The 18,369-nt window shown below is 41.4% G+C and overlaps 3 protein-coding genes across 3 annotated transcripts; 2 read left to right on the top strand and 1 right to left on the bottom strand.

Moving 5' to 3' along the window:
- Positions 1-32: 32 nt before the first annotated feature.
- Positions 33-3,792, top strand: LOC113027839 (putative protein MSS51 homolog, mitochondrial). Its single transcript, XM_026177660.2, has 6 exons — positions 33-161; positions 588-737; positions 829-953; positions 1,226-1,789; positions 1,931-2,024; positions 3,171-3,792. Exons 1-6 carry the CDS (start codon positions 145-147, stop codon positions 3,373-3,375), a joined length of 1,155 nt encoding a protein of 384 aa, XP_026033445.2. The 5' UTR covers positions 33-144; the 3' UTR covers positions 3,376-3,792.
- A 682-nt stretch (positions 3,793-4,474) lies between these two features.
- On the bottom strand, positions 4,475-5,568 carry LOC113028389 (myeloid-associated differentiation marker-like protein 2). The gene has a single exon (XM_026178627.2). It carries the CDS (start codon positions 5,503-5,505, stop codon positions 4,612-4,614), a length of 894 nt encoding a protein of 297 aa, XP_026034412.1. The 5' UTR covers positions 5,506-5,568; the 3' UTR covers positions 4,475-4,611.
- A 3,733-nt stretch (positions 5,569-9,301) lies between these two features.
- Positions 9,302-17,075, top strand: cog7 (component of oligomeric golgi complex 7). The gene is made up of 17 exons (XM_026178715.2): positions 9,302-9,944; positions 11,490-11,638; positions 11,861-11,977; positions 12,326-12,494; positions 12,607-12,689; positions 12,787-12,909; positions 13,009-13,207; positions 13,298-13,425; positions 14,298-14,452; positions 14,592-14,708; positions 14,832-14,897; positions 15,011-15,197; positions 15,304-15,444; positions 15,594-15,677; positions 15,772-15,886; positions 16,015-16,158; positions 16,268-17,075. Exons 1-17 carry the CDS (start codon positions 9,779-9,781, stop codon positions 16,432-16,434), a joined length of 2,310 nt encoding a protein of 769 aa, XP_026034500.2. The 5' UTR covers positions 9,302-9,778; the 3' UTR covers positions 16,435-17,075.
- The last annotated feature ends 1,294 nt before the right edge of the window (positions 17,076-18,369 follow it).

Here is an 18,369-nt window from a genome sequence, read left to right as displayed (position 1 = left end):
GACGTTTCTAGAAGGCAGAGCACAGGTGCTATATCTGGCACTGCAGCCCCCCAACAGACCGCTCACGTATCATAAAAACAGAGGAGCAGCAGCAGAGGAAGCAGCTGAAAAGCGTCTGTGTCACACTCATTTGCTCGGTTCGAGATGACGGAAACCGAGAGGTAAGTGGAATGTGTGGAGTCCAGTTTTATTAAATGTACATTTATTTTCACAGAGCACTGTGAAAGTGGCCGATGAGTGAAAGCACATGCGGGAGGAGCGGGGCCTTCACCGACAGCTTGAAGTTTGAATTGCCATTTTCAGTCTTGAAACAGTGAGGTAGTGGAAGCCTGTTTCAAGACTTTCTTTATGGGTTCACTGTGTATAAAACATACCTTATATACAGTGTATGGTTTTTCCACTTGTTCCAAGTTGTAAACATGAAGCTTAAAGCAAAAAACACTCTTTCCACCCACCACTGAGAAAAGAACTGAAGGTTACAGCATGAATATAAGAGTATGATGAACACATGGCATGATATTTGACATCTTCAGCCTCTGATCAGCTGTATCCCATTGATCTTTAAGAATTTGAATCTTCCTTTCCAGGGCTGTTCAGCAGACCAAGGATAAAAGCATGACTTTCCGGTCCCAAAAAGAGATGTTTGAGAAGATGGAGGAATCTTTCAAGATCTGTGCTTATTGTGAAAAGCGACCGAATGAACTTTCCAACCCACAGAAGCTAAAGCGTTGCTCCAGGTAAAGAGAGAGAGTAAAAAAGCAGTGTATTCAGATTTTATCCAGTGAGTTTGTACTGCCAGTACAGACCAGATCTTTTTTTCCTCTCCAGGTGTCTGAATGCTTACTACTGCTGTAAAGAGTGTCAGAAGGAAGACTGGCCCAAGCACAAGAAGTCCTGCTCACAGCTGCGACTGGCTGCCATCGACAGAGTTGTGGAGTGGCTTGTGTTTAAAGGTAAAGTGAAGATTCTTCCAATTATTCCAAAAATGGAATAAAGTATCGGACATAGTGGGTTGCTTCAAATGTCTGATTTAGCAGATTTTCTTCGACTACATGCCGTGTCTGACCCAACCCCAGAGGGAAACTGAGGGTTTTGTGTGAATGTGTAAACTGCTATGATATTTTTTATTTTACAATATTATGCTAAAGTAATAATGTGAATTTAAAACAAAAAACTAACAAACCGTTTTAACCTTGCTCAAACTGCCAGTTTTATTTGTCTTCAGGAGACCTCCCGTTTCCTACAGAAAAATGGTCCAAATCCCAGTCCGAGGTAAAAGGTTTCGATGACTGGCTCTCCATGCAGGGAGATCTCACAGCACGCCTCGATCCCATTTTAAATGGAAAAAACATGAACGACTTGTGGTCCAACGCTGGTCGGCCTCGGCCAGATGATGACGATCTGAAGCAGTCGCTGTGGAGGGTTTGCAGCGAGTTCTTCTCCAGGCCTCTGACAATAGCCTGGGGGATGAGGCTGTTTGGTCTAAACCCTTTATCCAAACCTCTCACCATTCACCTGGTGGGAGCAGGCCACACTGAGACTCTGTCAGCCAGACTGACCGACTACGATGAGCTGAACAACATGTTCCCCGGACACCAGGGGATCGAAATAGTCATGGTGGGGCCTGAGGTGGTGGACGGCCCCATTGTGAGGCCTCCCCTCAGAGCTTTTGGACCCAAACAGAGAGTCTACATCAGCGCCTACAAGGGCCTCTACCATCAGTTCTGGGAGGAGCTGGTGGAGAAAGAGGAGGCAGCCAAGCCAGATTTGGTGGTTGGATTTCATCCTGGTGAGAATTTTTTTTTCTCCCTTATATAAACACATAATAGTGTGCCTGTTTCTTACTGAGCAATAAAAAGTTAAGAGATCTTATTCATTATTTGGTTTTCTTTCCTTCCTATTTTAAATGTATTTATTTATTTTTATTAAGGATTTGATGCCAGCCAAGGTCTGGACGAGGGTTGGCTTCCAACTCTCCTGCTTCTCAGAGATTATGAAATTCCTTCTCTCTTCACTGCTCTCACGTGAGTGACATTTTGACCTTATTACATTTATATTTAGTTTTCAGGTTCTTTAACTTTTTTTGGTTACATTTCTGTTTTATGACATTTTATTGCTAAAGGGAAACATTGCGATCCACACCGCATTATTTTACTTCAGATATGAAGTTACTGCTGTCTAGAATAGTTAAAATGAGCTCAGCTTCTCTCAACTACTACATTAATGTTCTGTTTACATGTTAGTTCATCAATAATAATCAAATATAGTACAACATTAACTAAGAAAACCTTGGCTGTTCTACATGACGAGGACTTTTGATAGTATTGTTATGGCATGCTAATGCTACTTAAAGCTACAGTGTGTTGGATAACAATCCTAATTTGTTTAATGGGAGTAAGAATATTCCTAGCGGCGTGTATTTAGGGATAAGATTACTCACCATCACAGTCAGCAGCTGAAACTGCTGCAGTAAAACCCAGCAAGTTCAAGAGTAATGCCAAACATTACATCTTCAGAATTAAATCCAGAATACATCTTCAGTATTTGGATTATTAAGAATTAAGGAGCAGCTTTTTCAGCCAATGAGGAATCTTGGCCTTGTATAACCTCAGTGAGTGGGAATATGCACCTGCAGCTTTGGAGAACTACTCATTCCAACAGATCTTTAACGCACTGATGCTGATAATATGGGACAATGGGGAGAAAAAAAGAGTGCTTTGTCCATCACTGGAAAGGCACAGCCCACGCGGCCTGTGAGGAGCACCGGGTCATTTGCATTTACAAGCACTGATGCTGATACAGCCAGACAGTGAGAATACCTCAGCTACACAGGCGTGGCAGAATAAATAAGAGATCTGTGAGGGGTTTTAAGTAAGAACCTGAGCAACTAATTCTGGGGAAATGAGAAGATCCTGCGTTAAGTGGCGTCATGTGGGATCTTCAGTTTAATAACCTATACTGTAACAGTCAGTTTTACATTCTAATCAGGTGACATGCTTGTCAGTTTCATTATTGTATTATACATTATATCTTACAAGTGCACAGCAGTCTGCCGAGCCTAAACTTTCTGCTGCTTCTGCTCTTTTATCACTGAGAGCTAATGTGCCCATTTGCCATGCTTTGCTGCGTGTAATGTCTGCTGATCATGTCTGCTTGTTCTCCGTCTGCAGTGAGACAGAGATGACCTACTCTTTGCAAATTCTGCTGGAGCTGGAAATGGACATGAAAGGAAGTGGAGCCAACCCTTTTGCATCACTAAAGCCAGAAGTTGTGGATTCATGTGCCCACAAACCTCCGGTCTACTGCAACTCCCACTACTTCTGTTTTCAGGGTCTGCTGGAGACTGTGGAGTTTGAAGAACCAGAGGACGCCTGAATAACAGCAGCGTGCTGACTCTTCCAGCTTTGGGACTATAAAGTTCTGTTTTTATGTGAACTTTAACTATTTTGTTAAAGTAGTTTAAAAAAAATACTACTTAATGTGTACATTTGCTGAACAGGTTCTGCCTGATGGCTACTTACTGTGCAACGTCCCTGCTGCATTTGCATTCTCACTATCCCAGTTTGATGGCATTCAGCAGCCACGGTGATGACATTTGACTATACTGCCTATTATTGTGTGTAGAGGGTACAATGTTATAGTAATAGTTTGCTTTCTTCTGTGGTTTTAATCTTTTGGTTATGGCCTCTTTTTTCATCTGCTGTTACAATAACCATGATGTGATAAAAGTAACTTTTCATTAACATTGTCACCTTGTGCTTTTTAATTAAAAAGGACAATATGTCAAAAGTTTTTCAGGCACTAAATTTATTATTTTTGCAACATCTTAAAACAAAAATCACTCAATCAGTTTTCTCTAGGCAGAGGAAATGAAACGTGCAGCACATTTGTAGCAAGAACGAAGCATAAACCCCCCTAAACTGCATTCATACGTACAAAGATTTTAAATAGGTGATTGTCACCAACCAGGAATGATCACAATAGTGCGCACAGTCAGGAATATATGATAAATAGCAGGTCAGAGCTTGACATGATTATGAATACTATATAATATTGAATCAGATAAGTGGATTTCAACATAAGTAGCTGCAGGTGGAAAATGACAAGGACTGCTGTAAAAGTATTCTGTTAATAAGAGCGTGGTAGTAAGGAGCTGTGAGATAACACAAATGTTATTGTGGGGGAGATAAAACTTACAATCAGACAGTGAGGCAGAGGGAGGACACACGAAACTGACTCATGCCTCACTTCAAATACTCATTGTGCATTTCAGTTTGACAAAACATAACAAAGCAATATTCAAATACTCAATTTTATAATGGTAAGAATACAGAAACTATAAAAACAGAAATTATAATCCACATTCATGGTATTAAACTTTGTAGAGCTATCTGTCAAGCTACCCAACAATGATATCCTGAAGTGCTGATGCAGATTAAACACAAGTGTGTTATAGCCATATGCTTTAGTCTATTTACATGGACCTCAATATACCAGTTTCAGAAAGCATTATAGAAACTCAAAAATGAGATTTTAACCCTTTTTTTTTTGGTGTTTGTTAACCTGAAGTACAACTTAAAAGAGTTTTGATTGACAAAGAAAGGCACCAGTTTATGGGCGTTTAAAGCCACAGATACCAAGCAGAGTGAAAATGAGGTCCAGTACGAATAGAATGAGGTTGACATAGGTGAAAAAGGCAACCATGAACTGAATGGCCCATATGCAATAGCTGGGTGGACAGTCACTGGGGCGAGGGTTGTGTCTGAACATAAAAATGGGCCACATGATAGCAGTAAATACATAGAGCACAACGGAGATGACCAGGAATATAAAGACAAACCTGTCCAGATTAAAAGGCAAGCAATTCTTGAGTTTCTTGAGGATGTTGGTGGCAATGATTATAGGGATAATGGGAAATGGAATGGCGTATGCTATAACACACAAGATCAGAGGGAAGGAGTCTCTGTAACCGGTCAGGGACACAAAAATCATGCAGCTCACGAAAGCCTCCATAACTTTCATGAATCCAGGTAGGGCGGACAGGTAGCTCCCCGTACTCTTATCGAAGATCTTGTCCTTCACCACTTCGAGTATGTAGACGATGCCGGACAAGAAAGCAAATATGCTCACAATCCACCCGTGCAGGCATGTCCGGCAGATGTAGAAATTGGCATAGAAAATAGCAACGCTGACAGTCATAAGCGCGGAGGACATGGCCATCCCTGTGGTGAAATCTCTCCAGTCCAGGCAAAGTTTGAGCAGTGGGTCAAGCATGAACATCTCAATGATGGTGATGATGAGGGTCATGATGGGACAGAAAGACCAGGCAAACATGGCGTAGTTCCAGTAGGTATGGCTGCTCCCTCCTCTGAAGGCACTTATGACAAATGTAACCAGACACAGTAATATCTGAGCCATGTGCAGCCCTCCTCGCCCGGACATCAGAGTGGAAGGAGTGAACACAGCCTGCGACACTGTGTTCTTAATATCATCAAGTATTCCCATCTCTTTAAACTGAACCGAACAACTGTTAAAATAGCTGCGTAACCTATGTATGAGCTCCCAGGTTGCTCTAAGCACCCACTGAGGTATGTTTGATCTATGCTTTCCGTTCCTTCACAGCCCTGTTTTCCATGCAATCTTTTATTGCCTTTCATTTTGCATAACTTTCTGGGACTGATCTCAGTGTAGTGATAAATGTCTGTCACAGCATATGGAAAGGATATGAAAAGTTACAGAATGTCAACAGTGTGTAAAACCATGGTTTCCCAGACAACGCCGTTTGTTTTGGAATCATTAGTGTAACTCTTTCAATATATTCTGGTTCTTTTTTAACCAGAATTATTCAAAAAGACCCAGTGTAACATCATAAAATAAAAGGCCAGCAGAAGATGCACAAGATGCACATGCCCACTCAGGAACTTCTGTCAGCTATCTCTGATGAAAAGATTATTTTTGAATTCTAACACATATAGTTAAATGCAGATCTGTGAAAGCCACTGAGTGTCATTCCCTCGAAACACTGTTAAGTGCAGGGGGACTATTTTGATTTCCAAAAAAGAGGACATTTGGCCCAGTCATGAAGAACGTTAATAATGCTGTTTGCTTAAAGAAAATTTTAATATACTCAAACGATGCCTTTTCTATGTGGTTAATGAATGGTGAAATAAAAAATGTCATATAGGGTTTACAAGACAACAAGTGCAAAAAGATAACTGAAAAACCTCTGGAATTAAATAATGGTACAGAAGTAAGGCCTCATCTGTATAAGAAAAATGACCAGTACCGGGACGGTATGAGGGAAATTTCTTTTGCAGTTCGTCTGAAAAGCTGCATTTGCGCTTTCGCATCTTTTAAACATCATCAGGCGTGCTCTGTCACGTCTGTGAGGCTGAACAACCACTCACAAAGCAGCAGTTCTGGGATGACGTCGCACATATGGATCCTCTGTAGGCCTATAGAAAAACCATTTTCATCAATCTCGAAAATCCCCCCGGACACCCCTGACAGAACGTGAAAAGTGTACATGTCCGGGGAAAAGAGGACGGTTGGTCACCTTAGTTTAGTTTAGTTTAGTTTAGTTTAGTGCTCTCTCTGCCCTGTCTTAGAAACCACACTTTTTCCTGTGGAGGCAATGTAATCTGAGGAGCTCAAATTGATGCAGAAGACACTGCCAGTGCCAAAGTGCCTTTTGACTTCATGTGATCTGTGTGTTTGTGACCACTTAGGCTTTCTCTGAGAATAATCTGTGAATTGATTTGTTGACCAGCCTCTGCTGTTTGTTCTTGTGTTAGTTAGTAGTAGCAGCCTGGCACATATTTTAAGATTAATCATTAATCAAAACCTTTTGTTTTTGCTAGTGATTGTGTCTCACTGTCTCCTTTTCTAGACAATTGTGTTACTTCTCCACATGTCCTGGACTTAAGTGAACATAACTCTTGGCCCACCTCCTGGTCAAGATGAAAGCATGGCAAATCAGAGATTCCAGACCCCGGAATAGATTAGGAAAAAGTCTTTTTTGTGGTCCAGGTTAAATATGTTTGAAATTCTTCAAACATGTGGGTAAGAAAAGCTTTTTACCCACAATTAAAGCATATGCCACATTTCTATTTGACAGTTTATAGTAGGAGTCACAATGTTATTTTGTTGGTTTCATATCCAAAGAAACTCAAAATAATAATAATAATAATGATGATGATGAAGATAACAATGCTACTACTACTACTACTAATAATAATAATAATGCTCAGATTATGACTTCAGTTAGACTTCATACAGATCCCCGTGCAGTTCATCCATAAAAATTGTCCGTGCAATCCTGTAATTACTGATCCTTATTCCAGTGTTATGAACATATGTCAGCACTAAGTTTGGGTCCATACCTTCTGCCTAATTTACCGCCTATCATATCTATGTGCTTGCGTGCAGCCTTGTTCATCACTTCTCAGGATCTGCTTTCATCTCACCTGTCTAATCCTCTAACTCCTCTGTTTCCTGTTAACAAGGTAAGGTTAAGAGTGAAGAGTTTAGGGCAGCTGAAGTACAGTTTGAACAGTTCATCTGACACTGATGGATTAACGTTCCCAGGAGAGTATAGAGAAGGGGAAAATCTCCTGGAACGAGAAGAACGTTAATGACATGCAGTGGTTGCAGCACTGAAGGACAAGATTGAGGAAGGGACCAGAGAACCCTATAGAGTCCCACAGTGTTAGTGACACTACATACTAATTGTCATGGTCTGGGTGAGTGCCGGGTTTTTCCACAGAGTCGCCGTTTCCACCCCTAAGCTGAGTCACTGCATTCATGTGTGTTTCCACGCCTGCTGGCAATAGAGCTGCCGGTATTTAATACCAGCACTTACCATCACTCTTCGCCAAGTCTTCAGCTAACCGCAGTTAGTGCTAGCCGTCATAGTTATTAGAAGAACTACTCATCGGATCATCTCTGTCAGTACCACGCCACCCGGACCACTTACCCCTCCTTTGCCTATTCTCCACCTGTTACTCTGCTTCCTTTTGCTTCTCTGCAGCGGTGGTCCTCATCCCAACTGTCATTAAAGGTGTGGCTCTTGCTGTTTTCGCAGTTGGTTCTGGCCCTCTTATTTGACATCTCAAAGATGTTTTCATCTGGCTTCCTCTTACTTGGCGAGATGGAATTCTGTGTCCTGTAGCCACTGGTTGAGCAGGATGGACCCCTAGAACAGTGGTTTTTCTTTTGGTCATGATCTGACCTTTCATGTTGGTACAGTGTTTTTCTGTGCACATCTTTCCAATCAGTCTTTTTTCTTTTAAGCTCTGCATCACTCATATCCTTTTTATCTACTTCCAGATGCTTTCTTTTACACAGTGCTTTCATTGGAATTGTCTCAGCATTTTTACTCTGACTGGGCCTGATGAGATTGGGGCTGTTCCTCTGAGTTGAAGGGAGAAAACCGTTTTGGCTGCGGGGGCTCACTAGTGTTTTTCTCTCCGCTGCAGAGGGAGGGAAGTTCCTTTGGGCAGGTTGTCTGGTGTCAGAGGTGGGCTGGTGTGGAGACTCTGTCCTGCTATCTGACGCCTCGTTCTTCTTTGTCCTTAAGTAGTTTATGTGTTCATAACAGGACTCAACATAGGAGCTACACTGGTGCAAGCAGGGCACACTTTTGTAAACGCATAGTCCAGCACCTGATCAGGTGTCATTCGTTTTTTTGGATCGAGGTGAAGCAAGTGCTTTACCATTTCAACAAACATCAGGATATCACACCTTTTTGCAGTTGTATGTGCATAATCCTGATCCTCGATGAGGTGGATATGTAAGAGGCCATCCAGAGAATGTAACTTTATACCTCTTTTTTTAACAAACTGAATCTCAAACTCCTGAAAATATTGTTCAGTTGTCTTGAGTTTCCAGTGGTAGATGTAGGAATTTAACTCTCTGCAGAAAAACGTGGCAGTCTTTTGCCCTTAACATTTTCCCCAGGAGTTGTCCTTGGGTCTCCGTTATGTATCGTAGCATGGCATATTCACTGTATCCAGGGTACAGCAAATAACCAGTGTACAGAGTCACAGCCACGCAGCCCAGAGACTATATGTCTATACAAAGTACGAATGGCTTTCCCCCATGTCCGGGGAAAAGAGGACGGTTGGTCACCCTAGTTAAGTGTATTGGCTATGACAAAAAATAATAAAATATGTTCGGATGTAATGTTTTTAACTTTAATTTTGACTTTGATTGGTAGAATTTTTTAACCTGGGGTTGTCCACTTTCCAAGAAATACCATTTACGGTTCCTTTATCAATGTTTCTGTACGGACCAATTTAATGTGACCCCTCTTCGCCGCTTTATGTGCTACTGTTTTATGAACTGCCCTCAAGATATCATGCTTCTTAAAAAACAAACAGATATTTACACTTTGTTTACAAAGAACGCACATTCCTCAGTCTGTTGATGGGATTTTTATTGGGCAGCCGGCCCGTTTTTTTAGCATTTGTTTTTAGGGGGAAGGTAAATAGAAAGCGCTACAGGAAGTTGTTGTCAGCATTACCACTGCAGTCAGTACTAGTTAGAAATATGTGCTCCCTGTAGTCTTTTAAAGCCGTAAACCTTTGAAAATAACTCTGGAGGAGGCCGTCGCATTGTTGGAACTCTATTTAGTTGTCATGATAATTTCATTTTCGTGGGCTGTTTATTTTATATTCGTGTCGAAGCCGGTGCTGGGGAAAAATTAGCTAGCGTAACGATAGAAATGGGTCGATGACAGAGACTGCAGCGGAAGAGTTTGGCCGAACGAAGCAGCGAGATGGATTTCTCTAAATTCCTGGACGATGATTTCGACGTGAAGGACTGGGTGAATGGTGCCTTCAAGGTGGTGCAGAAGGACGCGCCGGGGAAGGCAGACGCACACGCTGCTACACTGGTCATGAAGCTGCAGGTCTTCATCCAGGAAGTCAACAATGCTATCGAGGGTCAGTAGTTTGCATTGGCTGGTGCGTCTTTAGTGATGTCCTCACCATTGTAATTTGCCTTTATGGCCTACACTGTTAACTTAGTAAACTACGTCGCATTTACAGTTAATGCAGTATGCTACAAGAACATTTCTGCTGCATTTATTGCATTAATATAAACGGCAAAGTCAGTTTTATAAATACTTCTGTAGAACCAATACAATTCAGCTGCCCCACAATCCTCTAAAAAGGACCATAACCACGTGACCATGTGTCTTTGTTGTCATTAAGGACTATGGTTTGTGCATTTGGAAATTGCATGCTGTATGAAATCTTCTGATGACAAATTAAAGGAAAACTTTACAGAAAGAGTCATGGTGTCCCCATCAGCAGGTCATTAGTGAGCACTGAATGGCTTTAGGTGTAGGAAAATTATACGAATCATCTACTGTGGCCTTTACATTCACCAGATCTCTACCTGGACAAACACCCATGAGAAAATGACTTGTTAGACGTGAACACAACACGTAATGAGAAATTGTCTTTGAGAAGATTTATGTTCTATTCATACATCAGTTTAAGAGTTTGTGTATCTAGATCAGAGGTGTCAGAGCTGGCTTAAAATTTGTACTTGTGTAATTTATTACATTTTTTCTTGCTTATAAAGATCTGTTTGTCATGAATAATATACGAAAGTGATAAACAAACAGTTAAATGACATAAAAATTTAATTTGTTTTCACTATTGACTATAGAACTTTCTGTTAATTACCAGAAACCTTCTGTTGTAAAATTACAGGTCAGTCTGGCCAATAAACTACCAGAACATTTTCTGGTTTTCTTTTACCTTTAGTTCTTCAATTCAGTTTTAGCTCCAAATCACAACAACTCAAGGCACTTTATATTGTAAGGTAGATCTTACAATAATACATACAGAGAAAAACCTAACAACCATATGACCCCCAATGAGCAAGCACATTGGCAACAGTGCGAAGGAAAAAACTCCCTTTAAACAGGAAGAAACCTCCAGCAGAAACCTCCACCTCAGGGAGGGACGGCAATGTGCTGTGACCGGTTGAAAGAAGGAAGCCACGATAAAAGACGTGCTGTGGAAGAGAGCCAGAGATTAATAAAAAGTATGATTTAGTATGATGAGGTCTGTTTAAGCCCTAATTATTATTATTGTTATTGTTGTTATTGTTAACTTTTATTTAATCAGGAAAGAAATAAACTCTTGAGATTAAAAATGCCTTTTCAGTTGTTGACACCTTTCTTACACTTCCTACAGAAGCTTTTCTTTATCATGTAGGAAAAACTAACAAATACTGTTGAAATTGGATTCCCTTTTCCATGACATCTCAGCTAAATATGTAAAACTTCTTTTCACTAACAGAAAGGGAAGTTTACAGTTTACTGAGTTTACAGAGTTGGTGGGTTTCTACATTACGATATCAAGCGCCATGGCATTTGTATTTATACTGTGTACCAGTACTGCATGGATAAAATTGTGTTGAATTTAACTATGACATGTTAAAGAGTTAGAGTTGTGTTTTCATTTGTTGTGTAGAAAGCAGTAACCAAGCCCTTCAAAATATGCCCCGAGTGCTGAGAGATGTGGAGGCTTTGAAACAGGAGGCCTCTTTTCTAAAGGAGCAAATGGTCATGGTTAAAGAGGACATCAAGAAATTTGAGCAGGAGACAGTGCAGTCCATGCAGGTGTGTGCACAGTTCCAATACTTACTTGAAGTGTATTCAGGATTTAAATGTGATCTAGTGCATTAGGAGAACATGTATACATACTTTGTATATTGTGTTTTTGAAATAATTTGCTTAATAGTAAGCATTATAATAGTGAAAGTCTAGCACTGGACTCAAATGTGCAGAGTACTCCATACTTCTGAGGCTTGAACTGTATGTTTCATGCATATTTTCAACCAGGTCCTGGTGGAGATAGATCAGGTGAAGAGTCGAATGCAGCTGGCAGCTGAAGCGTTGCAGGAAGCAGACAAATGGAGCACACTGAGTGCAGACATTGAGGAGACCTTCAAAACACAGGTATGAAAGAAAGACTCTGCCGCAGAGCTTTTCTTGGTTTGTTTCTGCCTGCCTTGCTGCTTACCAATTATGAACTGATGTGACTCACACTGGCTCATATGCGTGTTAGAGATCAGAATATTGGAGCACTTTAATCTTGTTATTTAATCTAACTTTCTGAGTGTACTCAACACATCCTGTAAACTGATCCACTGTAGAGTCAAACCTCTTCCAAGGCACTGGATGAGTAATGTGTAATTACAGTGCTATTGTAATTAGCTTTTTATCCTTTGAAAGCTAATTATATAATATTACGATATTGTGCAGATGTTGACGGTAACGATAGTAATCATATTTTCCTTTTTTCAGGACTTTAAAGTAATTTCTTCTAAGCTAACCAGCATGCAGAACAGTCTGGCCATGCTAGTGGACACACCAGACTACTCTGATAAGTGTGTTCACCTGGAGGCTTTGAAAAACAGACTGGAGGCCATGGCCAGCCCACAGATAGTAGCAACGTTTAATTCCATGTCTGTAGGTAAGAACCCCAGAGAAAGTGTTGTTTCTTGAATTTATTCAGTGCTTACTGTTTTGGTTTGCTGTAGTTTGCTTACACTGTACAAACATCACATGCTTTTGCCTCTCTGCAGACCAAGCCAAGCTATTTGTTAAAGTCTTCACAGAGATCGACAGAATGCCGCAGCTTCTTGCGTACTACTACAAGTGTCACAAGGTAGGCACCACTGCATCTCTGTGACCTATAAATCTCTGCAAAGGCATATTCTGATATATTTGCTTCTGTGCATGACTGTCTGTTTTGCTGTTCTCAGGGCCAGTTGCTGAGTATATGGCAGGATCTCTCCCAGAGCGAGCTCAATCTGAATCAGCAGCTGTCTGAATTCTACGACACCTTGCTCTCCACTTGGCACGGCCAAATACAGTGGAGCAGCCAGGTGAGATGGACTGCAGTACCAAGATCGACACCTGATGGGTTTTACTTTGCTAACACTCTGTAGTGCTAATTTTTTTTTTTTTATCTTGGATTCACACAGGTGTTCAAGAAGCCTTATGAAGTGGTGACAGTGTTGTTGATACAGTCTCTGGGGGCCATGGTGCCATCCATACCTGTGTGCTTGAGCACGGCCATGGAGCGGGCAGCCCAAGAGGAGCGTCTGGGGACTCTGCTGGAGCTCCATCACACCACGTCCACCTTTGGACACAACCTTGAAGCAGCCATGCTGCCACACCTGGGTATGCACCTGAACCATATGTGTAAATACTGCTCATGGAAGATGACAACATAAAGTGTTCTCTTCATGTTTGGTCTTATTTCTGCTGCAGGTGAACATAACCTCTTGAAGCTGAGTGAGCTGGTCTGTGCGCTGTATGATCCCTATAAATCTTATCAGCTACATTATGGAGATCTGGAGGAAGCTCACCTTCTCATCCAGATCAGCGCCGTGCCTTTGGTTAGAGCACACCAGAAACTCAACCATGGAAATAACCAGAATTTTTGCAGTAATTACTTGTAGTCTGATCTTTATCCAAATCATAATTATACACTGAACTAACTAACTAATTATAACTGAACTAACAACAGAAAGAGTTGTGAACCTGTTTGCTAACAACTTGTCAAGTTGTCAGTCAGGTGTTCCAGTTACTGAGAGATTTGAAGTGTTGTTGTGCCCCTCAAACAAAGTTTACTTGCTGATAAAGTCTGCTGTTGCCTAGAAAGACTGGTAGGACCTATCGTCTGTGAAAACAAGTTTCACTTCTCCTTAGAATAGATGCATGAAGTCAGAAGCTAAATGGATGTTTAAAAAGAATCCACCCAAAAACTGTTTACAGATGAATGAAAGTCATGACTGTTCCTAAACTCCATGGGATGAGGATTACAGGAGAAGTGCATCATGTAAAACTGAATGAGGTTAGAAAAACAGCAAAAAGGGAAAAAGTGAGGAATAGCTGCAGAACTCCTCCAGCACAATTATTTTGAGGACTTATTATTTGCAGCAAAACGACACAAAGTTTTGAAGGAAACAAGGCACTAAACACCGCCATCACTGGAGTGTTTATTAAATCATCTCACAAATGACAAAATTAATTAAATATCAATTTGCATATCTGGCTTTTAATTTGCATAATTTTGCTACATCTGGCATTTTTGTGCAATTTATTCAGGCTTTTAAGGAAAACATAGATCACACTGATGATGTAGAAATCTAAAAAAACTCGCCATTACAGGGTTAAGTTGCTGAGATTCATAAGCTAAAAATGTGTTTGTATGTAGCAGTGACACTAATATAGTCCATTTTGTCCTGTTTTGCACATTCCACTACAGGAACATGGGGAGGTAATTGATTGCGTAGAAGAGTTGAGCCACTCGGTAGGCAAGTTGTTTGGCCTGGCTGGTGCTGCTGTGGACCGCTGTGTCAGACTGACTGATGGACTTGCAGTGTGTGGCCTCCTCAAAGCTCTCAAAGCCCTCTTCACCAAGTAAAGAGCCTCTACTCACACTCACATACGCCACATACTGCATGGATTGCTACAGATATGTTTTATCTCTAGATATAGTTTGTCTGATTTTAGCATTACTGTAGATGATTCACCAGCTTTGACGTGGTGCTGATTCTAGGTATGTGTCAGACTTTTCCACAACACTCCAGTCGATCAGGAAGAAGTGTAAGCTTGAGGACACACCAAGTTCATCGGTTTTCCAGGAGGACTGGACGGCTTTCCAGAACTCAGTCAGGTTATTACCTTTTTAAAAAACAAAAAAAACAACAAACCCTTTTGTTATAATTCACATGGATTGAAAATAATTGCATGAAAAAAGCTGTCTTCTTGCTTTAAAAAACAATATTGTTGTTTGCAGGATCATTTCCACATGTGGAGAGTTGCTTAGACAATGTGGGGCCTTTGAACAACAGCTGTCAAACAAGTGAGTGAATCTTTTTACTGAATGAATATTTTTACCCAATGACAGTGAGCACACAGTCAAGAAGCTGATCTGGAATTTTAAAGAAAATGTCTACTTTGCGATCTGTCCCATAGGATCCTGGCCACGGCAGGTAAGTACTTGTCAGAGTCGTACAGCCCACGCAGCCTGGCAGGCATCCAGGAGGCCACTTCCACAGAAAGGAAGAGTGCCACCAAAAACCCTTGGCAAGAATACAACTACCTTCAGAGGGGAAATGTGGCTGAATACAACAATCTGATGGAACTTCTTTACTCGTTAAAGGTGTGGCAGTTTTCTGTATTGAACCCTTACACTTGGTTTATCAGGGTCCTTCTGTAGCTGTTCTTCTTACCCGACACTTCCTCCTATTTCTGCTTGTCCCTCGCAGGAGAAAGGCACAGGTAACTCCAACTTGTTAGCAGAGCCTAGGACAGCTCTGACCAGACTCAATCAACAGGCCAACCAGCTGGCCTTTGACTCGGTCTTCATGCAGATCAAGCACCAGCTCTGCCTCGTCTCCAAGATGGAGGTGTCAAGTTTCTGCGTTATTTAATTTCAAATAAGGATCAAGATGATTTGAGTGAATGTGTGCTGAAAGCTTTTGGATTGAGTTTGCGCACTCGAGTGGTGGATGTGCCGTATCCGTTTAATCTGTTTGATTTGTGCTTCGTGTTTAAGAGTCAAGAATCACCTGGTCTTGGAGAGAGCTACACGGAGGACCTGCCTAATTTCAGCCTGTCACCCCAAGAGTACATCACTAATGTTAGTGAACTTTCATTTGATAAATATAAATAAACAGGATACAGTGGCATTTGTACATATTTACAGAGACCATATGACTTTTCCCTCCACATAGATAGGACAGTACCTGATGTCTCTCCCACTCCACTTGGAGCCTTTTGTGACACAAGAGGACCCGGCTTTAGAGATGGCCTTACATGCTGGGAAGCTGCCTTTCCCTCCAGAGCAAGGTTACTGAAAATTATCCCCCTCAATTTTCCCTAAAGTCAAAGACACTTGAGTGACAACTCAACTCATTTGAAGAGGAGATGTCTTGTAATCTGGTGCCCTTCTCAAAGACCACCTCCTTCTGTTTCAGGTGATGAGCTTACTGAGCTGGACAACACAGCAGACTACTGGTTGGGCTCCATTGCTCGGGCAACCATGCAGACCTACTGTGATGCCATTTTACTGATCCCCCAGCTGAGCACTCATTCCACTAAACAACTGGCCACGGATATCGGTACAGTAGCTAAAATGCGGGACAGATGACGTACTCCTTCTCATGGGGATCAATTGAAATTCACGATAGCCCGAAATTATATCTGAACATTTGTGTTTGTGCTCCACAGACTATCTGAGTAACGTGATGGACGCCCTGGGCCTGCAGCCGTCTCGCACCCTGCAAAATATCGTAACTCTACTTAGGACTAAACCACAAGACTACAGACAGACTGCCAAGCTGTTGCCTCGACGACTGACGTCCACTATCGCTGCACTTCGGAGCATCGACTACTAAGACAAAAGCAAAAGGACTCGATAGGTTGCATGGCTTCAAGGGCGGCCCTGGGGACGTCCTGTGCTGTAAACAAACAGAAGAATGTGATGTTAATATCAGCTGGTTTACATGTTACAGTTCCCCAAATATCATAGTGGCTAATCTCGCTGACAGCTGCAGCATTTAAAGACGTTTGTGTCTAAATATGGCATTTATGGGACGAGATTCAAATAAGGGCAGGTCTGACCTTTTTTTTTTATTTTTTATTTTTATTTTCATTTTTTTTTTTAACTGATTAATGTTTGTGAGTTTGAAATGATGATGTCTCACCAGTGACGACGCCTTCAAGTGAAACCAAAAGGGGAATGTGTCTTGACTTGTCATTTTTCACTTCTGCATTTACAAGACGGGGGCAGCTTCAGAGCATTTAAATCTACTTAAACAAGTCTGTCATGCTAATGAATAAATCGTAATTATTAAATTATATTTAGGTAATAATAGTGACAAACTTTATTCATTTCTGGTAATTTAACTTTGAAAATAAGGGAGAAAGTGATCTGTCTCTGTTGAGGTTGTGGGTGGGCTGAACTGGTGACATGGTTAATATTTTTACATGCAGCATGGTGGAAACGTGTATATAAAACATGGATGTAAACACTGTAGTGTGGCTATGTGTATTATTTTAATTCAGTGGACTGAATCAAGCGCTGAATGAGGATCCCTCAGTGGTAAACTGTGTATTGCGTTGTATGTTCCACTTCCTACCTTTAAGACATGAAAATTGGCTTGTCTGTCACGGTTAATTGTCAGGGGACTCGAGTAGGCAAAGAAGACTTTGCTGTAAAGCTCTTTTCACACATTTAAACTACTGAAAATGTGGACGAATCAGGTCGGACAGTTTTGCAGTTGTCCCTTATCGCAGCAGGAGATGGAGTGTGCAGCTTTGGGCTCATGCTACAGTTACATTAAAAAAAAATGGTGGTTGGAGACTGTGGCAAGACCCAAATTAGAGTGACCCTGTGATATGAAATTGTGGCCTGGTTGCTTTTGCATCTGAGATGCTGTCAGTTGCCATCTTCAAAGCAACTTATGTGAGTCGAAATGGCGATGGAACTGAATCAGTTTGAGTGAATGAGGTACGCAATGATAACTCTATGAACTGCTTAAATTCAGAGTCCACCCAGGACCTTAAATTTGAAACACAAATGTCTCAACTTTGCTTTTATATGGTAATATAACAAGAACACAACCAACCGAGTCCCTTAATGAAAACCTCAGGGACATGTTGCGCTCATCAGTACAGACTCACTCAGGTTGTTTGCAGTTTGTTGGCAATTGTCTGCGTTTATAAATTAAAGGGCAGTTATTTGCAAACCCTTGCTAATCTGTCTGAGACTGATGGCAGTCAGTCCACTTTGGATTGCAAGCAGTTGCACATCTATCCAGGTGGGAGGCAACCAATAACAAATAATTGTGGTCCTGTGACCAGTTGGTCCCACACACTTACTTGCAGTCATTCACTAAATGTGAGGAAATGAAATCCACTCATTTTTTTTTTTCTTTAAGGAGCTCCCCACAGGTATTAGTAGTCTAGTGTGACTGAGTCTTTAGGGAGAATTGCTCTACTTTTGGTGCAGCCATCTGCCCAACCAGCTGCCAGATGGCTACATCCTTAGATCCTGGTTCACCCAAATATGTCTTCCTGTTAAAGAGAAGTTTTTCCTCCCCACTGTTGCCAAATGCTTGCTCATAGGGGATCATGTTATTGTTGGGTAGCTGTGAATATTGTGGGGCCTTTACCTTACAACATCAACTGCCTTGAAACGACTGTTGTCTTGAACTGTCGCTAGGCCCATATAAGTAAAATAAATTCTAATTAATCTGACTTTTCCACGATTTCCCGACATGCCAGTGGCCCAGCAATAGCCTACATTATCGGGAAAAATCAGCTGATAA

This window comes from Astatotilapia calliptera, chromosome 8 (genome assembly GCF_964374335.1).
Source record: "Astatotilapia calliptera chromosome 8, fAstCal68.1, whole genome shotgun sequence".
In the NCBI taxonomy this organism is placed as follows: domain Eukaryota; kingdom Metazoa; phylum Chordata; class Actinopteri; order Cichliformes; family Cichlidae; genus Astatotilapia; species Astatotilapia calliptera.
This window is presented reverse-complemented; position numbering and strand designations above follow the sequence as displayed.

Bases quoted from the DNA above. Each gene is read 5' to 3' on its own strand.
- LOC113027839 (XM_026177660.2), top strand. The intron at 738-828 runs GTAAAGAGAGAG...TTTCCTCTCCAG, and splicing joins AAGCTAAAGCGTTGCTCCAG to GTGTCTGAATGCTTACTACT. The intron at 1,790-1,930 runs GTGAGAATTTTT...ATTTTTATTAAG, and splicing joins GGTGGTTGGATTTCATCCTG to GATTTGATGCCAGCCAAGGT.
- LOC113028389 (XM_026178627.2), bottom strand. From the start codon at position 5,505: ATGGGAATACTTGATGATATTAAGAACACAGTGTCGCAGGCTGTGTTC.
- cog7 (XM_026178715.2), top strand. From the start codon at position 9,779: ATGGATTTCTCTAAATTCCTGGACGATGATTTCGACGTGAAGGACTGG. The intron at 13,208-13,297 runs GTATGCACCTGA...TTTCTGCTGCAG, and splicing joins AGCCATGCTGCCACACCTGG to GTGAACATAACCTCTTGAAG. The intron at 14,709-14,831 runs GTTATTACCTTT...TGTTGTTTGCAG, and splicing joins GCTTTCCAGAACTCAGTCAG to GATCATTTCCACATGTGGAG.